The sequence below is a fragment of the Martes martes genome, assembly GCF_963455335.1.
Source record: "Martes martes genome assembly, chromosome: 17".
Taxonomy (NCBI): Eukaryota; Metazoa; Chordata; class Mammalia; order Carnivora; family Mustelidae; genus Martes; species Martes martes.
The window spans coordinates 44,699,703-44,720,783 of NC_137905.1; the positions used below are offsets into that span (position 1 = coordinate 44,699,703).

General features: G+C 46.9%; 1 protein-coding gene across 1 annotated transcript in view; it reads left to right on the plus strand.

Moving 5' to 3' along the window:
• Positions 1 to 272: 272 nt before the first annotated feature.
• The window catches only part of SPINT2 (serine peptidase inhibitor, Kunitz type 2), a 30,073-nt gene continuing 9,264 nt past the window's right edge, over positions 273 to 21,081 (plus strand). Inside the window, exon 1 of the mRNA XM_080828477.1 lies at positions 273 to 762. Within this exon, the coding sequence (XP_080684603.1) occupies positions 657 to 762 (106 nt within the window). The 5' untranslated portion in view covers positions 273 to 656. The remainder of the gene's footprint in view (positions 763 to 21,081) is intronic.

The window sequence follows — 21,081 nt, forward strand, 5'->3', positions numbered from 1 at the left end:
GGAAATTTAATAATTTTTCTTCTGCCTTTGTTTCAGTAGTAGGACGTCACCAAGCCCGGGATCAGGGTAGCAGGAGCCCCAGGGCTCAGCAGGTTTTCTTCTCCCCACAGGCTAGGTCCTACCCCTGGGGAACCAACGCAAGCCCCGCCCCCCGCCCCCATCCTGGGGCCAACCCAGGTGCGCGGAGGGAGGAGGATCCTCGCTCAGGTGCCTGCTCCCTGCGCCTGCGCTCTACGCGCCCCGCCTCGCCAGGTGCGCCCCGCCCCCCTCCTGACCAGCCACCTTCCATAGCTGCGCGGAGGCGGCCGCCATTGGCTCTAACGCCCACCGAGTGTTTGGGAGGTTGGCGGGGTTCTGAACCGTGGAAGAGTCGCTGAGTGTCGCCGGGGCGAGGGGCGAGTGAGGGGCGGACAGAGGCGTCGTGGCCGTAGGAGGCAGCGTGTCCGCAAACCGAAGATCCGGCGAGGTGGGGGGGCGGTTCCCGGAGGCTTCGGCAGGAGCGCCGGCGCAGCACCTCGCAGACCTCTGGGAGCGCCCGCACCTGAACACGAGGCTCTCTAGCGCGCGTGCGCGGCGAGGGTCTTCCCGCACCTGATCGCGAGACCCTAACGGCCAGCGGCTCTAGGCTTCGCCTGCGCTGCCGGGTGGAACCCGTCATGGCGCAGCTGTGTGGGCTGAGGCTGTGCGGGGCTCTCCTCGCCCTGTTGGCTTCGCTGCTTTTCTTCCGGGCTGAGGCGGCCGACGGAGAACGTGGCGTCCACGGTGAGGGCCAGGGCGGGTCTCCCGGGAGGAGTGGAAGGCCGACAGGCGGAGGGCGGGGCGCGAGGGGACTTGGGCAAGGTCTGAGCCGAGCGAATAGGCGGGAGAGGGAATTGGGGGCGACCTGGTGAAGCTCAGGGGGTGTGGTGGAGCGGGCTGTAGGAGATTGAGCCTGGGGCTGAGGTTTGGGAGCCCCTGGGACTGAGGACGGGCGGCGGAGGGAGAGTTGGGAAAGTTTCCTGCGGGTGAGGGAGGAGACTTAGGGGTATTGACCAGGAAGGAGTGGCATTGGCCCTTCCTGTGGCAGGAAGGGGGTGAGAGGCCCAACAGAAGACCAGCCTTCTCCTGGCAGAGGAAAATTCTGCGGCCCAGGAGAGCCCTGAGAGGCCGGGCCTGAGAGGGTGAGGATTGGATTAGGTGACGTAATGGCAGTTTTAGCCTCTGGCAAGAAGCCCCCACGTCCACCTCTTTAGATACTAGACCACAGCCTCTCGAGAAATCTTACCTGGTTCAGTTGCAGTAGAGCGCCTCTAAAATGATGCCTCTCAGGAAGGAGAAGAAAAGCAAAGTGTTGGAGGGGAGAAACTTTGCAAAGGTGCAAGAGTGGAGACCCCTTGCTCTAAGAAGAGTATTGGCCTTGAGAAGCTGGGGTTGGGGTGTGGAACTGGTCTTTACAAGTTGGTGGAGAATAAGGCCCTATTTAAATCTCTACATTCTCCAGAAGTTTGGCCTGGGAAGGTCATTTTGAACAAGTGTTGTCATAACCTCAAATGCTTCAGACAAGCACAGCCAGGCTTTGGAAAAAACCCCTCTTTTCAAAGAAGAATTCACTGATTCAGCAAAACTTATTGAGCCCCTGCTGTGTGTCAGGGATGATGCTGGCACCGGTGGTAACAGTTGTGACTCAGACAAGCCAGGTCCCAGCACTTAGCTTATATTCTAGTGGGAGAGACAGAGACAGTGAGTAAACATTTAGATAAAGAGCAGTCACCGCAGTATTAAATTACTAAGAAGTAAATGAACAAGGTGAAGTACACAGACAGCATGATGTAAGATGATGGGGCTGTTTTAGCTCAGGTGGTCAGGGGAGGCCTCTCTGAGGAGGGTGACGTCTTGAGCCCTAACACAAAGACCTCTGGTGGGTGAGAGTCTGGAGGTAATGGAGTCAGAGGCCTCCAGGTTGGAGGAAAGCCTGGTAGTATTCAGGGAAAAGACGCAGAATCATCCTAGCTGGAGTAGAAGTCGGTGGGGAGAGAATTGGAGGAGGATGTGAGGTGGGAGAAGTAGGCAGGAGCCCGGTGGCTTTGTAGGCCAGCGTTTTGGGTGGAAAGAGAAAAAAGCAGGGTGTGTGTGCTGCTCATCACCTGTGGTGACTTCTGTAATTTATTTATTTTTTTAAAGATTTTATTTATTTATTTGACAGATAGAGATCACGGGCAGGCAGAGAGGCAGGCAGAGAGAGAGAGAGAGAGAGGAGGAAGCAGTCTCCCTGCTGAGCTGAACTGAGCTGAAGGCAGAGGCCTTAACCCACTGAGCCATCCAGGCGCCCCACCTGTGGTGACTTCTGAAGTCTGTTAATTTACCCACGTCAGAGGCAGAGAGGGAAAAATGAGCTAATGGGGATGTCAGGGGTCATTGGGGAGAGAATCAGCTCTGTAGGTCAAGGAATCAAGAGTGGAGGTAGGTGTTGGGCACCTGGGTGGCTCAGCGGTTAAGCGTCTCCCATTGGCTCAGGTCCTGATGCCATCATCCTGCTCAGTGGAGAGTCTGCTTCTCTCACTTCCTCTGCCTCCCCCCCCCCCCACCGCTTGTGCGTGCTCTCTCAGATAAATAAATGAAATCTTAAAAAACAGATAGATAAAACAGGGACGCCTGGGTGGGTGGCTCAGTCAGTTAACCATCTGCATTCAGCTCAGGTCATGATAGCAGGGTCCTGGGATGGAGCCCCGTGTTGGGCTCCCTGCTCATTGGAGAGCCTGCTTCTCCCTCTCCCTCTGCCTGCCGCTCTGCCTACTTATACTCTCTTCCTATCTCTCTGTCAAATAAATAAATAAAATCTAAAATATTAAAAAGTAAAACAACTCATAGAAAAAAAATTCAGGGGGTGCCTGGGTGGCTCAGTAGGTTAAAGCCTCTGCTTTCAACTCAGGTCATGATCCCAGGGTCCTGGGATCGAGCCCCGCATCGGGCTCTCTGCTTGGCAGGGAGCCTGCTTCCCTTCCTCTCTCTCTGCCTACCTCTCTGCCTACTTATGATCTCTGTCTGTCAAATAAATAAATAAAAATCTTAAAAAAAAAAATTCAGGGACGCCTGGGTGGCTCAGTCGGTTGAGCAGCTGCCTTCGGCTCCGGTCATGATCCCAGTGTCCTGGGATCGAGTCCCACATCGGGCTCCTTGCTTGGCGGGGAGCCTGCTTCTCCCTCTGCCTCTGCCTGTGCTCGCTCTCTCTCTCTCCCTCTCTCTCTCTGACAAATAAATAAAATCTTAAAAAAAAAAATTCAGGTGCTGAACATACTTGCAGTCTGAACTAGAATTTGATATGACTTTTTTCAATGACATAATCATCTTAGGATGTGCCTTTTAGTTACCTGTTCTGGGACTTAATCAAAACTGAGTTTAGGGTTAACCTCTCTTGCTTACTGAGTTCTGATCCTTGAAACAGCCTGGTTGGGTGGTCAAGCTACAGGTCTTGCCTAAGATCACGCAGTCGTAATTGACAAAGTCAAGTCTGGCTTCAGAGGCCTTCCCTTTTCCTGGTGGCCTTTCTGGCTGCTGCAGCTGGGTGGACCTCCTGACCTTTCAGAAGTACTCTTGTCTCGTTGGGTGAACTAATGACCTTGCTTATCTGAAGTTCTGTTTGTTTGAAAGCTTTCAGTAGTTTAATTTGAGCCGGGAGGTAGTTTTGATTTTTTTTCAGGCAACAGGGTCTTCCACTAAGAGTGACGTGTTTCTCCAGCCCCATGCAACTGCATAGGTGCCACTAGATGAGTACGGTGAGGTGGGGAGTGTGTAGTGAATGTGTGTGAGGGGGTGATGGTAATGGTTGGTCAAGGAATTTGATCTTTGTGAAGACGTGAGGGGGCTGAGGGGTAGAGGAGAGGAGATAGGGTCGGTGAATTCTTGGAGTTGAGGTTTTGGAGGGCATGAACTGGAAAGAAAGGATATGATGGGCAGTGAGTGAGATGCTTGAAACTGAGATTCCAAGAAGTTGTGTTTCTTGAGACAAGGTCTAGGCATAACCATTGTGGGCTGAAGCTGAGGGGAGGGCAAGATCACTGGAGAAGAGGTCTAGGAACCAAGGGGCCAGGATGGTCTGAGGGTCACCAACCTGCATATGGAAATCACTGGGAATGATGAGGGAGGCAGCATAAGAGACAGTGAGCCAGGAGTTAAAGTCATGAAATGAGGAGTAGTGATCTGGGCAGATGATGCACAAGGTGGGGTACAGTCTGCTTTGATGGTGATGAATAGCTGGACTTTGGAGAGGGCAGAAGAACAGTGTAGAAGCAGCACCAGGAGCAAGGAGACCTACCCTCTTGGAAATGTCCTCGAGGAGGAAGGGTTTGGTTAGAGGAAGGAGAACTTGATGAGAATGTTCAGAGAGGAGATGAGGAAATAAGAGATTTTGCTTAAGGCAGTTGCTAAGTTCCCAAACCCTGGAAGTTAGGGGGAAGAGGGATGGGAACAGTATAGGATGTATGGGAATGAGGGGAGTAAGTCAGGAGTCTGGGCTGATGTCGTGATAAGCAAGTGATAGGAGTGCCATGGGGTTCAAGGCTGACAGTGTTGGGCAGGGACTGGGTGTTGGAGGGCAGATGGCAAGGGGTGTGGTAAGTAGTGGATACTTGGACTCTGGACAGAGGGTGTCCTGAAACCCGACCCTTGCAGCTGGAGGTGGGGGAAAGCTGATACTGCTCTGGGTGTTTCTAGCATTCAGGGAGGGCGCCAGTCAACCATGGAAAGCACACTGAGATTATAAACCCTCCGTTCCCAAGAGGCCTCCAACAGGCTTTATGTGACTTGTAGTTTGTAGAATTGGGATTTTTTTTTTTTTTAAGATTTTATTTGACAGAGATCACAAGTAGGCAGAGAGGCAGGCAGAGAGAGGGGGAAGCAGACTCCCTGCTGAGCAGAGAGCCCCATGCGGGGCTGGATCTCAGGACCCTGGGATCATGACCTGAGCTGAAGGCAGAGGCCTTAACCCACTGAGCCATCCAGGCGCCCCGAAAATTGGGAATTTTTTATGGAAAAATTTGGTTATGGCTCTGCCTGAAAAATGTGAAGATCAGTGGCACCAGATCAGTGTTCCCGCATGGCACCCATAGTGCTCCTTTTGGAAAGGACATACACTACTCAGTCTTTATGTACCTGGCCTGCCCACCGTATCTCTAAGCATTTAAGTTGTAACCTCCCCCATCTTAAGAATATGTTCCATTTTGTAAATGGAGGTAGAGGAAACAGCTCCTTATAAATTGTATAGTGCAGGTGTGTGTGTCATTGCTGTTAGGGAGGGAAAAGCCCTTATCAGTTGGCCACAGATGTGTGTAATTTTTTTTTTTTTAATTTCTTCCCAGGTGATAAGTCCTGTTATCTGGAGTGTCCCAAAATATGTAGTTTTGATTTCACTCAATTTAAGGATAGATAATACAGTTGGCCCTCGAACAACACAGGGATTAGGAGCAACTCCGCAGTTGAAAATCCACATCTAACTTTTGATTCCTCAAAGATGTAGCCTGCTGATAGCCTGCTCTCTAAGCCTTACCAATGACATAAATAGTCAGTTAACACATATTTTGTGTTACATGTATTAAATACTGTATTCTTCTGTTTTTGTTTTTGTTTTTAAGATTTTACTTATTTATTTGACAGAGATCACAAGTAGGCAGAGAGGCAGGCAGAGAGAGAGCAGGAAGCAGGCTCCCTGCTGAGCAGAGAGCCCGATGTGGGGCTCAATCCCAGGACCCTGGGATCATGACCTGAGCTGAAGGCAGAGGCTTTAACCCACTGTGCCAGCCAGGCACCCCTTAAATACTGTATTCTTAAAGAGAACTAGAGAAAAAATATTAAGAAAGTCATCAAGAAAAAGGTCAACTGTGTATTCCTTTTCAGGACAAAACCTCAAAAATTCCTTTGGGAAGTTTAAGTGTAGTTCCTGCTGCCAATAACTATGCCTGACCTTGGGCTCATCAGAGCTTGGAGTTAATGGGTACTGGGCTTTGTTGATTGTTCTTGGGACTTTCCACTGGAGAAAAGTGCAGCAGCCTTCATTTGAGAGCCTCTACTGCATTTTCTAGTGATCTTCAGTTTCCATCAACCTCTTGGGTTAATTACAGTTTCCCCAGCACTTTGACTAAAAGGACAAACTTCCAGCACTTCTAATAAGCATGTTCGTAGTCGCCACTCCTTTCTCTTCACCCCCATCCATGGGGAGCTAAAGTGCAGTTGGTGTTAGTGATTGGCTGAGGGTTCTCCAAAGTAGAATTTTCTAGTATTTTTTTTTTTTTTAAGATTGGTGTATTTATTTGAGAGAGAGCTTGAGCTCACCCCTGCGAGTGGAGGGAGGGAGAGAGAGCGAGAATCTTTAAGCAAACTCTCCGCTGAACCTGGAGCCCTGACTCTGCAAGGCTCATCCCACTACCCCAGGAGATCCTGACCTGAGCCAAACCGAGAGCCTGGCTCTTAACCGACTGAGCCACTCAGGTGTCCCTAGCATCTTCTAGTGTTCTGCCCTTCACAGAAGAGGCACTTGTTTTGCTTGCAATCAAGGCAATTTGCGGGATACTTTGAGATACTTATTCACTGGTTTATCTAAGACATTTTTTTAAAAAAAGATTTTATTTATTTATTTGACAGAGCGAGATGATAAGTAGGCAGAGAGACAGGCAGAGAGAGAAGAGGAAGCAGGCTCCCTGCCAAGCAGAGAGCCCAATGCGGGACTCGATCCCAGGACCTTGAGATCATGACCTGAGCCGAAGGCGGAGGCTTAACCCACTCACTGAGCCACCCAGGCGCCCCCAAGACATATATTTTTAAAAATATTTTATTTATTTATTTATTTGATAGAGCACAAGCTGGGGGAACAGCAGGCAGAGAGAGAGGGAGAAGCAGGCTCCCAGCTGAGGAGGAAGCCACGTGGGACTTGTTCCCAGGACCCTGGGATCATGACCTGAGCCAAAAGCAGATGCTTAACCCACTGAGCCACCTAGGCACCCCTATTTAAACACCTACTATGTGCCAGGTACAGTTTAAGGCCCAGGAAACAGAGCACTGAACAAAACAGATGACCTAATGCATGGCAGCCACCTTGTAATGAAAGAAAGATAGTACAGTCATAAAATGGCAGTGAATATGTATCTGGTGATGAGTACTGTAAGAAAAGTAAGGTAAGATTTGGTGTGCTTAGTGCTGAAAACATGGCCTTCGAAGCTCAGATGGTGATGGCCCCTAAAGAACATTGAGGGCCTCACTTTCAGGTCCACTGAAGGTCCACGGAAAAGATTCTTTTGTGAAGTGAAAACAGACTTCTCGGGGCACCTGGGTGGCTCAGTGGGTTAAAGCCTCTGCCTTCTGCTCAGGTCATGATCCCGGGGTCCTGGGATCGAGCCCCGCATCGGGCTCTCTGCTCAGCGGGGAGCCTGCTTCCTCCTCTCTCTCTGCCTGCTTCTCTGCCTACTTGTGATCTCCGTCTGTCAAATAAATAAATAAAATCTTAAAAAAAAAAGAAAAAAAAACCAGACTTCTCCTCTTTCACCAGCTCCCCATGCACTTCTCATCTTTCTCTCCTCACAGTCATTTACAACTCTCACACTTAAGGTAGTTGGCAGGGCATCCAGGCCTGTGCCATGTGCTGAGGCCAAGTAAGTGATGTGGTAGCCAGAGATTCATGTGAGAGGGGAGTGACCCCTGATTTCATGGACCTCAGGAAGCCTTGGTGACTCACTGGTCACATGACTAACGCAGTTTTCACAGTGACCCCAGAAGCAGTAGCATGTGGATTATGGGTGTCTGTGCAGTCCAGGTCACAAATGCCATTTCATGTATTGTTTCTGACAAGATCTTTTTGAAAACTGAAAAGGGATGCTGGAACATGGATACTGAGGCCCCGTAACTTTAGAGTTTAGTTAATTTGAAATTATTTGAAGTATATTTTTCATGATTAGAAATCTATTTTAGAAATGAGGGCAAAAAAAATTTAGCTGTTGTTTTACACACTAGTGTTTTGAAATGGATCTCACCCAAAGGGGCCTGGCTTTGGCTTCTAAAGTCCTTGAGTTCATATGGCATATTTTATGTGTGTCCCTGGGTCTGTCATTTAGAGTCCAGGACATGCACTTAAGGGGGTGAAAAATACTACCATCATGGTTTATGACCTTTCAAGGGACCACTCATAAACAGATGCAGAGTATGTATGTGGTATTGAAATGTAATGGGACATTTAATGGAAAAACATGTCTGAGAAGGTTCCTCAGGGATGATAATGAAAAAAGTTTGAGAAACACTGTTCCAGGGAGAGGGTATGTTAGCTTTCATCAATTTGTGAAAATGGTCCATGATTCAGAAAAGGTTAAGACTCCCTTGAATTGGGTGCCTGGGTGGCTCAGTGGGTTGAGCTTCTGCCTTTGGCTTGGGTCATGGTCTCAGGGTCCTGGGATCGAGCCCCGAATCGGGCTCTCTGCTTAGCAGGGAGCCTCCCCCCCCCCCACCTGCCAATTCTCTGCCTACTTGTGATCTCTCTCTCTGTCAAATAAAAAAAAAACTTAGAGGGAGTCCCATGAAAGACATTGAAACTGCCTTTCCAAGTTACTCAGATGGGCTACTGTGATTGTAGGTAAGGGTAGAATTTATAGTCTTGTTTGAGGAATATGTGGTGACAGTGGGTAGGAGTGGTGGTTTGCCTTGTGCCAGTGGTTTCTAAAGTGTAAACTTTTCTATCTCGATATTTTATATCTAAAATGCCAAGGTTTTGGGGCGCCTGGGTGGCTCAGTGGGTTGGGGCCTCTGCCTTCAGCTCAGGTCATGATCCCAGGGTCCTGGGATCAAGCCCCGCATCGGGCTCTCTGCTCCGTGGATAGCCTGCTTTCTCCTCTCTCTCTGCCTGCCTCTCTGCCTACTTGTGATCTCTGTCTGTCAAATAAATAAATTAAAAAAAAAATGCCTAGGTTTTATATCTAAAATGAGATATTATATGAGTCTTACAATTTAAGTTGGATTTGTCATTGTAAATGTTCTTTCCTCATAAATACCCAAGGGTTATTTTAAAGTTTTTGCATTATTTATCCTAATAATGACAACTTCAGGCACCCAAACCTAGAGGAGATGGGTAGTTAGTAGCTTTCTTTCTTTCCTTTTTTTAAAAGATTTTATTTATTTATTTGACAGAGAAAGATCACAAGTAGGCAGAGAGAGAGAAGCAGGCTCCCCGCTGAGCAGAGAGCCCGATGCAGAACTCCATCCCAAGACCCTGAGATCATGAATGATCTGAGCCGAAGGCAGAGGCTTAACCCACTGAGCCACCCAGGTGCCCCATTGGTAGCTTTCTTTACTGAAAACAGAAGCACTCAAGTATGTAGAACCTCCCCAGCTAACCCAAATAGGTGAATTCCTAGATCCCTTTGAAATAAAGCTGATCATAAAGTAAACGTCAACTCCGGAATTTGGCACAGTGGGATTAAAACAACCATGAGTACCTTCCAGATACTCAGTACCTCTTCGCTTACACAGAGCTTTTAAAGATTCTGTCATTCTTCAGTGAAGAGATACTAGAAGGTCCAAATGGGTAACCAGGGCACATTTTTTCTTATTTTCCCCAGGCCCTGCACACTTAATCTCAGGATAATGTGGGGTTGCAGGACTTTGATCTGTGTGATAGTTTGCCATTGTCCTACACCGGTGAAGATCAGGAAGGTCTCACGTCAGGTGTGGCAAATGGTCACACAGTGGAAAAACAAAGGGAAGGGTGATGGTTGAATTGGTTTTATCGACTCTGACTTGAGGTTTTCCATACCCCTGTGTCCTTAGCCACCATACTCAGTTGGACTTTCTAGTGAACTCTGTCATCCTTTTTGTACCTTCATTCCCACTGTCCCTGTATTAGTCTGGCCTCATAAAACTATATTATCTACTCTTTATTCAAAGCTTTGTTCTAAATTTCTTTTTTAAGATTTTATTTATTTGACAGACAGAGATCACAGGTAGGCAGAGAGGCAAGCAGAGAGGGGAGGAAGCAGGCTCCATCCCAGGACCCTGGGATCATGACCTGAGCTGAAGGCAGAGGCTTAACCCACTGTGACACCCAGGCGTCCCTGTTCTAGATGTTTTAAGGGCTTTTTATTTTTAATTTTTTTCTTATTTATTTATTTATTTATTTGGGGGAGGGGGAGAGAGAGAAAGAAAGAAACAGACTCTGCTGAGCAGGGAGCCTGATGGGGGACTTGATCCCAAAACCCTGGGATCATGACCTGAACTGAAGGCAGATGCTTAACAGACTGAGCCACCCAGGTGCCCCTGTTTTAAGAGTTTATAATGAAATATAAAACTCCTTCAGTCTTCACAACACTCTTATGTTATTGGTCTGTGTTTAAAAGAAATCCCTCCCATTTGAGTCCCATTTGAGTTGTTTTAAAGAAATGCATCTGTGGGGATGCCTGGGTGGCTCAGGTCACAATCCCAGGGTCCTGGGATCAAGTTCTGAGTTAGGCTCCCTGCTCAGTTGGGGGGGGGGGTTGCTTCTGCAAAAAAAGAAGTATCTGTGCATGGTCCCAGAATTTATCTCAGTAGGGACTGTGGAGGAAAAGCTGATGAGTTTCCTTGCTTTATTACTCAATAGTGAATTCAAGTGCCTTTTCCCAGACAAGCCATTGTCAGGACAGCCTCAAGATTAATGGTGCATTCTGAAGCAGGCAACATAAGTCTAGATGTTACACACAGAAGGGGACTTTTTGCTGACACACTTGCCAGAAAACACTTTTATACTAACTAAATCCAGAATATGTATAAATCACAGAGAGACCCTCACTTAAGCTTGGGCTACGTTCTAATGTCCTCAGGGTAGTTATCTTGCTAACATTCTCAGCTTTTACTGCTAAACTAAGTAGATTTTAAAGAGAAAACTGTTTACTGCAGAATTTTTCTGACACCAGATGGAATGGGCTTTTCCACAGTTCTCAGTGGACACCCATTTAACTCATTTCTGATACCAACTCCACGGAGTTAGCACAGAGCCCTTGGGTTACCAGCTCAGTCCCACAACCTGCTTCTCCCACACCTTCAGTGGAAAGTCCCAGGTTGTCACATGTACTTCCAACCTGTGTGCTATAAATCAAAGGTTCCCACAACCCCCTTGGATTTTTTTTTTTTTAAGATTTTATTTATTTATCTGACAGAGACAGAGATCACAAGTAGGCAGAGAGGCAGGCAGAGAGAGAGGGGGAAGCAGGCTCCCTGCTGAGCAGAGAGCCCGATGCGGGGCTCGATCCCAGGACTCTGGGATCATGACCTGAGCCGAAGGCAGAGGCTTTAACCCACTGAGCCACCCAGGCGCCCCCCCTCCTTGGATTTAATAATTTGCTAGAATGGCTCACAGAACTCAGATACATTTACCAGTATATTATAAAGGATAAGGATGAACAGCCAGATGAAGACAAGGAGTGAAGTCTGGGAGGGTCCCCAGCACAGAAGCTCTGTCCTTGTGGAGTTTTGGGTGAGCCAGCCTCCTGGTACATGATGTGTTCACCAACACACCTCCTAACTCCTTTGGTTAGGGTCTTTTAGGAAGCTTCATCATGTAGGCATGATTGATTATTAACTCAAACTCCCATCCCCCACCCCTTCCTGCAGGATCGGGGTGCGGCTTAAAGTTCCAACTCGTCAGTCTTTCCCTTGTCTTTCTGGCAGTCAGCCCCCATCCTGAAGCTCTCTACCACCCCCACCCCCAATCATCTCATTATGACACCACAGAGATTCCCAGGCTCTTAGCTCTTGTGTCAGGAACCCAGGTCAAAAACCAGCACTCTTAGTACTTAAGAAACCACAAGGGAGGGGGCGCCTGGGTGGCTCAGTGGGTTAAGCCTCTGCCTCAGGTCATGATCTCAGGGTGCTGGGATTGAGCCCACATCGGGCTCTCTGCTCAGCAGGGAGCCTGCTTCCTTCTCTCTCTCTGCCTGCTTCTCTGCCTACTTGTGATCTCTCTCTCAAATAAATAAATTAAAATCTTAAAAAAAAAAAAAAAAAAAGAAAAACCAGAAGGGAGGTACGGTGAGGGGTGTGGGGGATTGACCAAATCTGTTTGTCTTACTGTGTCAGAGATAGGCTGAATCCATAATCAGAGCTTCGCCTTATCTTCTGGTTTACATACTCCAAGCCTCTAAAAATCTGCATTTTTTTTTTTAAAGATTTTATTTATTTATTTGTCAGAGAGAGAGTACACACAAGCAGGCAGAGAGGCAGGCAGAGGCAGCGAGAGAAGCAGGCTCCCTGCCGAGCAAGGAGCCCGATGCGGGACTCGATCCCAGGACCCTGAGATCATGACCCGAGCTGAAGGCAGCGGCTTAACCAACTGAGCCACCCAGGCGTCCCATGCATTTTTTTTTTTTTAAAGCAGCCAGGCCTAAGTCAGTGAATATGTGGCTTTCTGAATTAAAGTATATGGGGTTTATATATTTTCCGGCTTTGTTAGGTTAGTATGCGTTTGTTGCATGTACTATTGTTCCCACATTATGAGTGAGGAAATAGGCACAGGAAGGTTAGAACTGCCTCTAGGTAAGACAGCGGGCTCGTAAGAGGCAGCCAGGGATTCCTGCGCACACAGATCCTTTACCAGAACAGAGGATCTGTCCTACAGGCTTTTGTCAAATGCCTCCGGTATGTGTCACTCCCCTATCCCAGAGCCTTTGGTCATTTCCTTTGTACCTTATGTTGGCTTACAAGCTCTTTGAATTTCAGATGTGATTGTAGTATTTTACCTTGTGTGATTTTGTTGTTGTTTTGTTTTGTTCTGTTTTTCTGCCCAAGTGTGTCTTTTCTACTTGTAAACCCCTGGAGGTCAGATGACCGCATCTCCAGTCAGTGCCTTCTGTATAGGATGGCTGCTTAGCCCAGTTTACCTTGGATGGTTCCAGTTTATGCACCATATGTCACAGAGTGACTATTAAGAATACCCCCTTTCAGGGGGCGCCTGGGTGGCTCAGTGGGTTAAAGCCTCTGCCTTCGGCTCAGGTCATGATCCCAGGGTCCTGGGATCAAGCCCCGCATCGGGCTCTCTGCTCAGCAGGGAGCCTGCTTCCTCCTCTCTCTGCCTGCATCTCTGCCTACTTGTGACCTCTGTCTGTCAAGTAAATAAATAAAAAATCTTTAAAAAAAAAAAATGAATACCCCCTTTCGGGGCGCCTGGGTGGCTCAGTTGTTAAGCATCTACCTTTGGTTCAGATCATGATCCCAGGGTTCTGGGATGGAGCCCCAGATGGGGCTCCCTGCTCAGTGGGAAGCCTGCTTCTCCCTCTCCCACTCCCCCTGCTTGTGTTCCCTCTCTCGCTTTGTGTGTCTCTCTATCAAATAAACACAACCTTTATTTTTATTTATTTATTTTTAAGATTGTGTTTTGTTTATTTGACAGAGGGAGAGAGAGCACAAGTAGGCAGAGAGGCAGGCAGAGAGAGAGGGGGAAGCAGATCAGAGAGCCCGATGCGGGTCTCCATCCCAGGACCCTGTGATCATGACCCGAGCCGAAGGCAGAGGCTTTAGTCCACTGAGTCACCCAGGTGCCCCTATTTATCCTATAGTTTTAAGTTTTTTAACTGAAAGTTTTAAACAGAAGGGACCGTAATCCACTATTCTGATAAAACTACTGCTGACCCTTAAAAAACAAAAGTAATGCATTCACAAGATTAGAATACTCACACTGTGCTGAAAGATCCAGATGGAAAAGAAAAACTGGAAAGGACTCTCTCCCTCCTTCAGGCCCTTTCCTTAAAGGTGCATTCATACACGCATCTAAATTAAAAGCTTAGAAAGGAATTAAAATAATAAACCATTCTCTTCCTTTTTTCCCCCTCTTAGTCTTCCGTATTTTCTATACCAGCACACATACCTTCACCTGTTTTGAACAGTGCTGAGTATCCCCTTGTGTGCAGGTCTCACAAGTTACTGAACCAGCACAAACCAGATGTCTTGATGGTGAATTTGCAGCTGTTAAAGGTCTGTGAACACCAGGCCCTTTGTGGATTTGGCAATCCTTGCCCCCATTCTTAAAAACACTTGGATTAGGTGACTCTTCATTGCTTTCTTTGTTTTTTGATACTGAGGAGTGACCTGTACTCTTATTTTTCTGTGTATAAATAGGATTTTCCAATGTCTGAAGATTATTATAACAGAACTTCTCTTTGGCCATTGTCCTTAGAATTCTAAGTTGCTTTAATGGAAAGAGTAGTGCTGTTTTTAGTGATGGAAGGGTGTGTTACAAGTTCTTGGCAAAGGATAATCCCGAGGAATGCATGGGCAGTGTTATTAGAAATGTGAACCCTGGGAGTCTGTTTGATAGCTTCTGACTGCACATATAAGACCGGCTGAGTTCTGTAATGACAGGGGTGGAAAATCTGAACAGGGTGTTTTTATAAACACTATAGAGAAGAGACCAAACTGTGGTTTGGGATTGCTGCCTGTGTATGGCCTGCAAGCTAAGTATGGTTTTTACATTTTTTAATGTTTGAAAAAAATCAAGAATATTTCAAGACACGTAAAAATTAAAAAAAAAAAAGACACGTAAAAATTACATGATAAAATTTTAGTGTTGGTAGGTAAGGTTTGACTGGAATGACAGCCATGCTCATTCATTTACATGTGTGTCTTAAGACTGCCTCCATACTGTAATGACACAGTGGGGAAGTTAGAACAGACTGTGACCCATAAAGCCTGAATAAAGGCAGACCTTGTTTGCGTGGTTTTCAACATGCACAGATTTCAGTTACCACAGTATATTAACTCTGGGTACCTGGGTCAAGTACAAGTTCCAGCTACTAGCTCTTCAAGCACAGATCACTGTGTAGATGACATATATGTGTGGTGATTGGCCACTGCACGTCTGTGACTCTGTTCACACACAAGGCAAAGCATTTGGTCGTGTTGCCTGCTTGTTTCCCAGTGATAATTCTGTGTTACAGTTTACAAAAATGCTTAATCGATAGAGGGGATTGGCCGAAAAGGATGAAAAGAGCAGCCAAGAGAAAAAGTGGTAATGCTGGAGGCACGATTCCGATGGAACAGAGGTAGAGTGATGGAAGCACTCACCAGCCTCGGGAGTGTGGACACTATCTTGATTTGGGAGACCCGGTAGACAGCCAGAGGAGCCCTAGTGACAGAAATGAGGAAATTAGGGGCATCCGGGTGGCTCGGTGGGCTAATCCTCCGCCTTCAGCTCGGGTCATGATCTCAGGGTCCTGGGATCGAGCCTTACATCGGGCTCCCTGCTCAGCGGGGAGCCTGCTTCCCCTTCTCTCTCTTCCTGCCTCTCTGCCTACTTGTGATCTCTCTCTCTCTCTGTGTGTGTGTCTCAAATAAATAAATAAGGAAAAAAAGAAATGAGGAAAGTGATGACAAAAAGGATGATTTCCCAGTGGAAGGAATGGTGGCAAAAACTTTCACAAAAAGTAAAGCAGCTCTCAGAGCAGTTGAGGCATTGAAATAATGAAGGATAAAACGTTGGACACTGATCCAAACCTAGAAAGATGTAGGACAATTCACTAAGATGAATTGAAAATAATGCTTGTTCCGAATCCGGAGTTAACATGGCTTAAGACCATCGCAGCACTATTCAAACTACTCTTGGTAATTTTTTTTTCACAAAGAAATTTAAACACCTTAATTGTCAAGTTTCTAATACTTTAGCCACATTGTACTAAGTAAATACTAATTTTACTATTTTTCTATATATTTGTAACCCACAGTTTTTAATGTTTTGACAAATATAAAGGACTTAGAGTTACAGATTTTCCTGTTGCTTTTCACACTATCATGCAAAGGAGGTACTGCCTGTGTTCACTGTTTGGCGCACCATAAAAAAAAGTTTACTGAGCTTTGCTCTAGAAAAACAGATGGGAGGAAGAGAACCATTTCATGAGTGTCTTCAGGCTGGTGAGATGATCTGAGGCTCTCTCTTATTAGGCAGACAGTGAGGCAAGATGTCAGGTTTTTTCAGTGTGTAGCACCCAGGGGAGTAAAAAGTGTATCAAGAGCCGGACTCCTAGGAAAGAAGTACTTGTTTTAGAAGTAAACTTACTCTGAAGGGGCATAAAAACACAAATAAGTCGGGGTGCCTGGGTGGCTCAGTGGATTAATCGTCTGCCTTCAGCTTGGGTCATGGTCTCAGAATTCTGGGATCGAGCCCCACATGGGGCTCCCGGCTCAGCAGGGAGTCTGCTTCTCCCTCTCCCACTGCCTGCTGCTCCCCCTGCTTCTACTCTCTCTCTTTCTCTGTCAAATAAATAAAATCCTTAAGAAATATATTGAGGGGCGCCTGGGTGGCTTAGTGGATTAAGGCCTCTGCCTTCGGCTTGGGTCATGATCCCAGGGTCCTGGGATCGAGCCCCACATCGGGCTCTCTGCTCTGCAGGGAGCCTGCTTCCTCCTCTCTCTCTCTTCCTGCCTCTCTGCCTACTTGTGATCTCTGTCTGTCAAATAAATAAATAAAAATCTTAAAAATATGTATATATTGGGGGAAAAAAAAACAAAAACACAAGGGGCCCCTGGGTGGCTCAGTAGGGTTAAGCATCTGCCTTTGGCTCAGGTGGGTGTTCCCAGGGTTCTGGGGTGGAGCCCTGCATTGGGCTCCCTGTTTGGTGGGGAGTCTGCTTTTCCCTCTCCCTCTGTTGTTATCATCCGTCCTCCACCGCCTCCCCGGCCCTGGCCGTATTCTTTCTCACTCTTTGTCTTAAATAAATACATAAAATCTTAAAAAACAGAACTAAAAAACAGCAAAAGAATGAGTTGGAGATGGTTGGTGATTCAAGGGAGAGATCAGGTAGGATTGAAGTAAGGGGTATACCAAGGGGTGGAATTTGGTAAAGCTGAGAAGTAGATACACTGGTGTTACAGTATTTTCTGTTCTTTGCAGAATATTTGTAAACTTTTTTTTTTTAAGATTTTATTTATTTATTTGACAGAGATCACCAGTAGGCAGAGAGGCAGACAGAGAGAGGAGGAAGCAGGCTCCCCACTGAGCAGAGAGCCAGATGTGGGGCTCGATCCCAGGACCCTGGGATCATGACCTGAGCCTAAGGCAGAGGCTTTAACCCACTGAGCTACCCAGGTGCCCCTTTTCAGAATATTTGAAGTAGTTTATTAAAATAACTTAATTTTCGGGGCACCTGGGTGGCTCAGTGGGTTGAGCCTCTGCCTTCGGCTCAGGTCATGATCTCAGGGTCCTGGGATCGAGTCCCTCATCGGGCTCTCTGCTCAGCAGGGACCCTGCTTCCTTCTCTTTCTGTGCCTGCCTCTCTGCCTACTTGTGACCTCTGTCTGTCTAGTAAATGAATAAAAAAAATCTTTAAAAAAAAAAAATAAAAAAAAAATAAAATAACTTAATTTTCTAGAGTAGGCACTGCAGTAGTGCCTTTTTGGAGAATGATTAGATACAGTCTTTTTTTTTTTTTTAAGATTTTATTTATTTGCTTGACAGAGATCACAAGTAGGCAGAGAGGCGGGCGGGGGGGGGGGGAGGGGGTGGGGGCGGGGAAGCAGGGTCCCCGATGAGCAGAGAGGTGGATGCGGGCTCAATCCCAGGACTCTGGGATCATGACCTGAGCCGAAGGCAGAGGCTTTAACTTACTGAGCCACCCAGGTGCCCCTAGATACAGTCTTCTTAAGCCTGTAAAATTAAATTAGATTGGTAGTGCCTGGGAACCTGAAATCCCTGCGATGTTGTCGGTCAGCAGATGACAGCAGGTTATTCCAGCCCAGCGCACGTGGTGTGAAGGTGTCTGAGCCATTGGCTTGTGGTCCTGGTTAGAGCTCTGGTGCCTTGAGAACCAGAGTAGCCTGTTCTCCATGACAAAGACCAGGCTGTTTGGCAGTTTTATCACAGCTAATGTTCCAAATGCCTGCCAGAGTTTTGTAATTTAGCTTCAGATTTCAGATAATGCGTGATTTTTAACCATTTCTGATGCTTTTCCAAGAGAATGTTAAGGTTTCCTGAAGACAGAAGTTCCATTTCTAATATTCTGAAGCGAGTATTTCCAGATCTGGTGCTCCTCAGCTTCTCTCCGTTTTTCCTCTGCATTGAAAACTTACAGGATATACATTCATTTTGCACTAGCATTTGTGAGCATAGAAATAGGGCTAGAGACATTTTTCATGATCGTTTCCCAGTTCTGTTGTAAGACCAATATATCGTCTTACCTCTTAATAGTAATAGAATTATTTATTAAAGAATAACTTCCTGAAAATTGATTCTACCAAGTTCCCCTCAGCCTTGGCCAGTTGGTGTGGTGCTGTCCAAGACCTTGTCATTGAGTGGCTATAAACAGGCCCAGCAAAGGGCCTGGCCTGCTGAGCCCTCCGATCGGATCGCGTTAAGGGCCCTGAGGAATGTTTTGGTTTTTAGGCATCTTCAGTTTCATGTTTTCCCACTGCCTGTTACTATACTGCCTGTCTGAGGGAGGGGTTGTCATGTTAATGTCATGTTAATGCCCAGCTCTAATGGAACCAGTGTGAATTCAGATTCAGCTCTGCTTCTGGTTGACTTAACCACCCCAAGCCTCGGTGTCCTCATTTGTAAAGTGATCGAGTTACTACATGATCCGCAGTTTTAGTGTGACTGTTAAAAATTGTGCACATAGTGTGCCTAGTGTAATGCTTTACTGAAGGTAGCAGAGGGGTTTCAAGACATAAATAATGCTCAGCATGTTGGTTCTTTTTCTTATTTTTTTCCCTTCAGATTTTATTTCTAAGTAATCTCTACACCAAACTTGGGGCTTGATCTCACAACCCTGCGATCGAGTCACACGCTGTACTGACTTCACCAGCCAGGCGCCCCCATTTTGGTTCATTTTTATTTTAATCTGTATTTACCAAAGTACAGTGCTTTAATTGAAAAAACAAAAACAAGGGGCGCCTGGGTGGCTCAGTGGGTTAAAGCCTCTGCCTTGGGCTCAGGTCATGATCCCAGGGTCCTGGGATTGAGCCCGAGCCCCGCATTGGGCTCTCTGCTCAGCGGGGAGCCTGCTTCCCTTCCTCTCTCTCTGGCTGCCTCTCTGCCTACCTGTGATCTCTGTCTGTCAAATAAATAAATAAAATCTTTAAAAAAAAAAAAAGAAAAAACAAAACCCAAAAACCTTTAAGGAAAATGATAAGTCACGGAAGCCGTGTTACATACCAAAGTATTTCTGACTTTTTGTACAAGCCATTTGGAGAACAGTGAAGGAGAGTGCACTGATGCTCTTTGGGGTGGAGGTGAATTGAAGAATGTGTGGCCTGTGCATCTGAAAGGACACTGTCTCCTTTGTAACAAACAAGCAAACAAAACCAAAATGCTTTTTCATGAGTTCACTTAAGTCTAAATAGTGAAAATTTCTATCATAGAGGCTTAAAAGCATAGGGCAAAATGAGAATTTTCTCCATTTCACAGGGAGCTTCCAGACTCGGAGAAAGGACTTTTTTTTTTTAAGATTTTGTTTATTTGACAGAGAGAGAGAGACACTGTGAGAGAGGGAACACAAGCACAGGGAGTGGGAGAGGGAGAAGCAGGCTTCCCGCAGAGCAGGAAGCCCAGTGTGGGGCTCCATCCCAGGACTCTGGGGTCATGACCTGAGCCGAAGGCAGACACCTAAAGACTGAGCACCCCAAGGACTTTGTCTTGACACTTGGTTAAATTTCACCTTTATGGAACCTAGCTTCAGCTGATTATTTTACTACTTGGAGCTCTTAGTTATATTCTAATCAAATTTGTGTGAAAAACAGGTAAGATTTTTTTCTCTTTTTATTATAGAAGTTTTCAAATATACACACAGTTCTGTGAGCCCACATGGCCCATTACTTAGCTTCAGCAACTGTCAATGTTCTGTATTTACAGGCATACTGTGTTTTTAGTCAGGTTCTCTCTCAATAAAGAGACATTTCTAGGGGCACCTGGGTTGCTCAGTCAGTTAAGCATCTGACTCTTGATCAGTCTTGATCTCAGGGTTGTGAGTTCAAGCCCCATGTTGGGCCCCACGTTGAGCTGGAGCCTACTTAAAAAAAAAGAGAGAAATTTCTAAATTGCCCTGTGACAAAAGTGAAGTGTCCCTCCCATCCCGTGTCCCCCATCTCCTCCTACCCCACCCAGGGAACCTAAAAATAAGGCTGTTTTCTGAAACTTCAACTGTGTGAAGTCAATGTGTCATCATTAAGAGCAGACGAGAACTGCTTTCTGGGACATAGTGGCCTCCCAGGCCCACAGGGTTTGTTGTAAAGAGACCATCACATCTACTTGAAGAATGTTCCAGTCCGGAAAGGAAGTGTCCCAGAGGCACACCTTGACTGGTATCTTGACCATGTGTCCTGAGTTGTTTCCCGGGAGCGTCTGGCGTTCCTGGTAGGTCCTAGTGGAGGAGAGAAACTTACAGTACACTTCTCCTTACTCTGACTCCAAGGGACCGGCTCCGTTTCCACCTGCCTTCTGAGGTGGTCTGCTCATTGATGGGTACATCCAAGCTGCTTGACCGTTCTTTCCCAGCATCCTCCTACGCGCTCTGTCAGCCGGTGACCGCGTCCCTGCGTTTGGTCAGCTGGGCCACCACGAGTTAAGTGTCTGAGTGACAGAGATGAGGGCCCGATTCTGGGCAGTGTGACTTCACTAAGCTAAATGCTCTCCAGCCCTAGAGAGGTTTTTTCTCCTGTTCATATACCCTCAGCCTTGCATAGAGCGTGTACCTGGCCCCCTTGCTTTAGGAAAAGTTACCGAATTTCCACCCTTGACGAGGTTGGTGGTCAGCCTGTGGCTTTCTGTGCTGTGGTGTTGTCTGGTGGGTCCCACCTAAGCTGCTTCGAGCTATGTTGGGCATTCTCTCGGGGTTTTGTTTTGAGATCTAGTTCACCTATGATACAGTTAACCCATTTAGAGTGTGCAGTGCTTCTCTCGGGTTTTTCGTCTGAAAGACTTCCTGAAACTGCTCAGGAAGCAAGGACACCAAGCAGTCCGAGTGAGTTGCAGGCGCTCAGCTTGGCAGGGCGTCGGATAGGCTGTTACCTCTGTAGCAGTCGGGGTCTGTGACTGTGTGTCGTCCCCCCGGTCCTCCCGCCACCTCTAGGTTGTTTTCACTTTGAGTCACATGTCGTTGCTGTGTGGCTCTGCTCTGT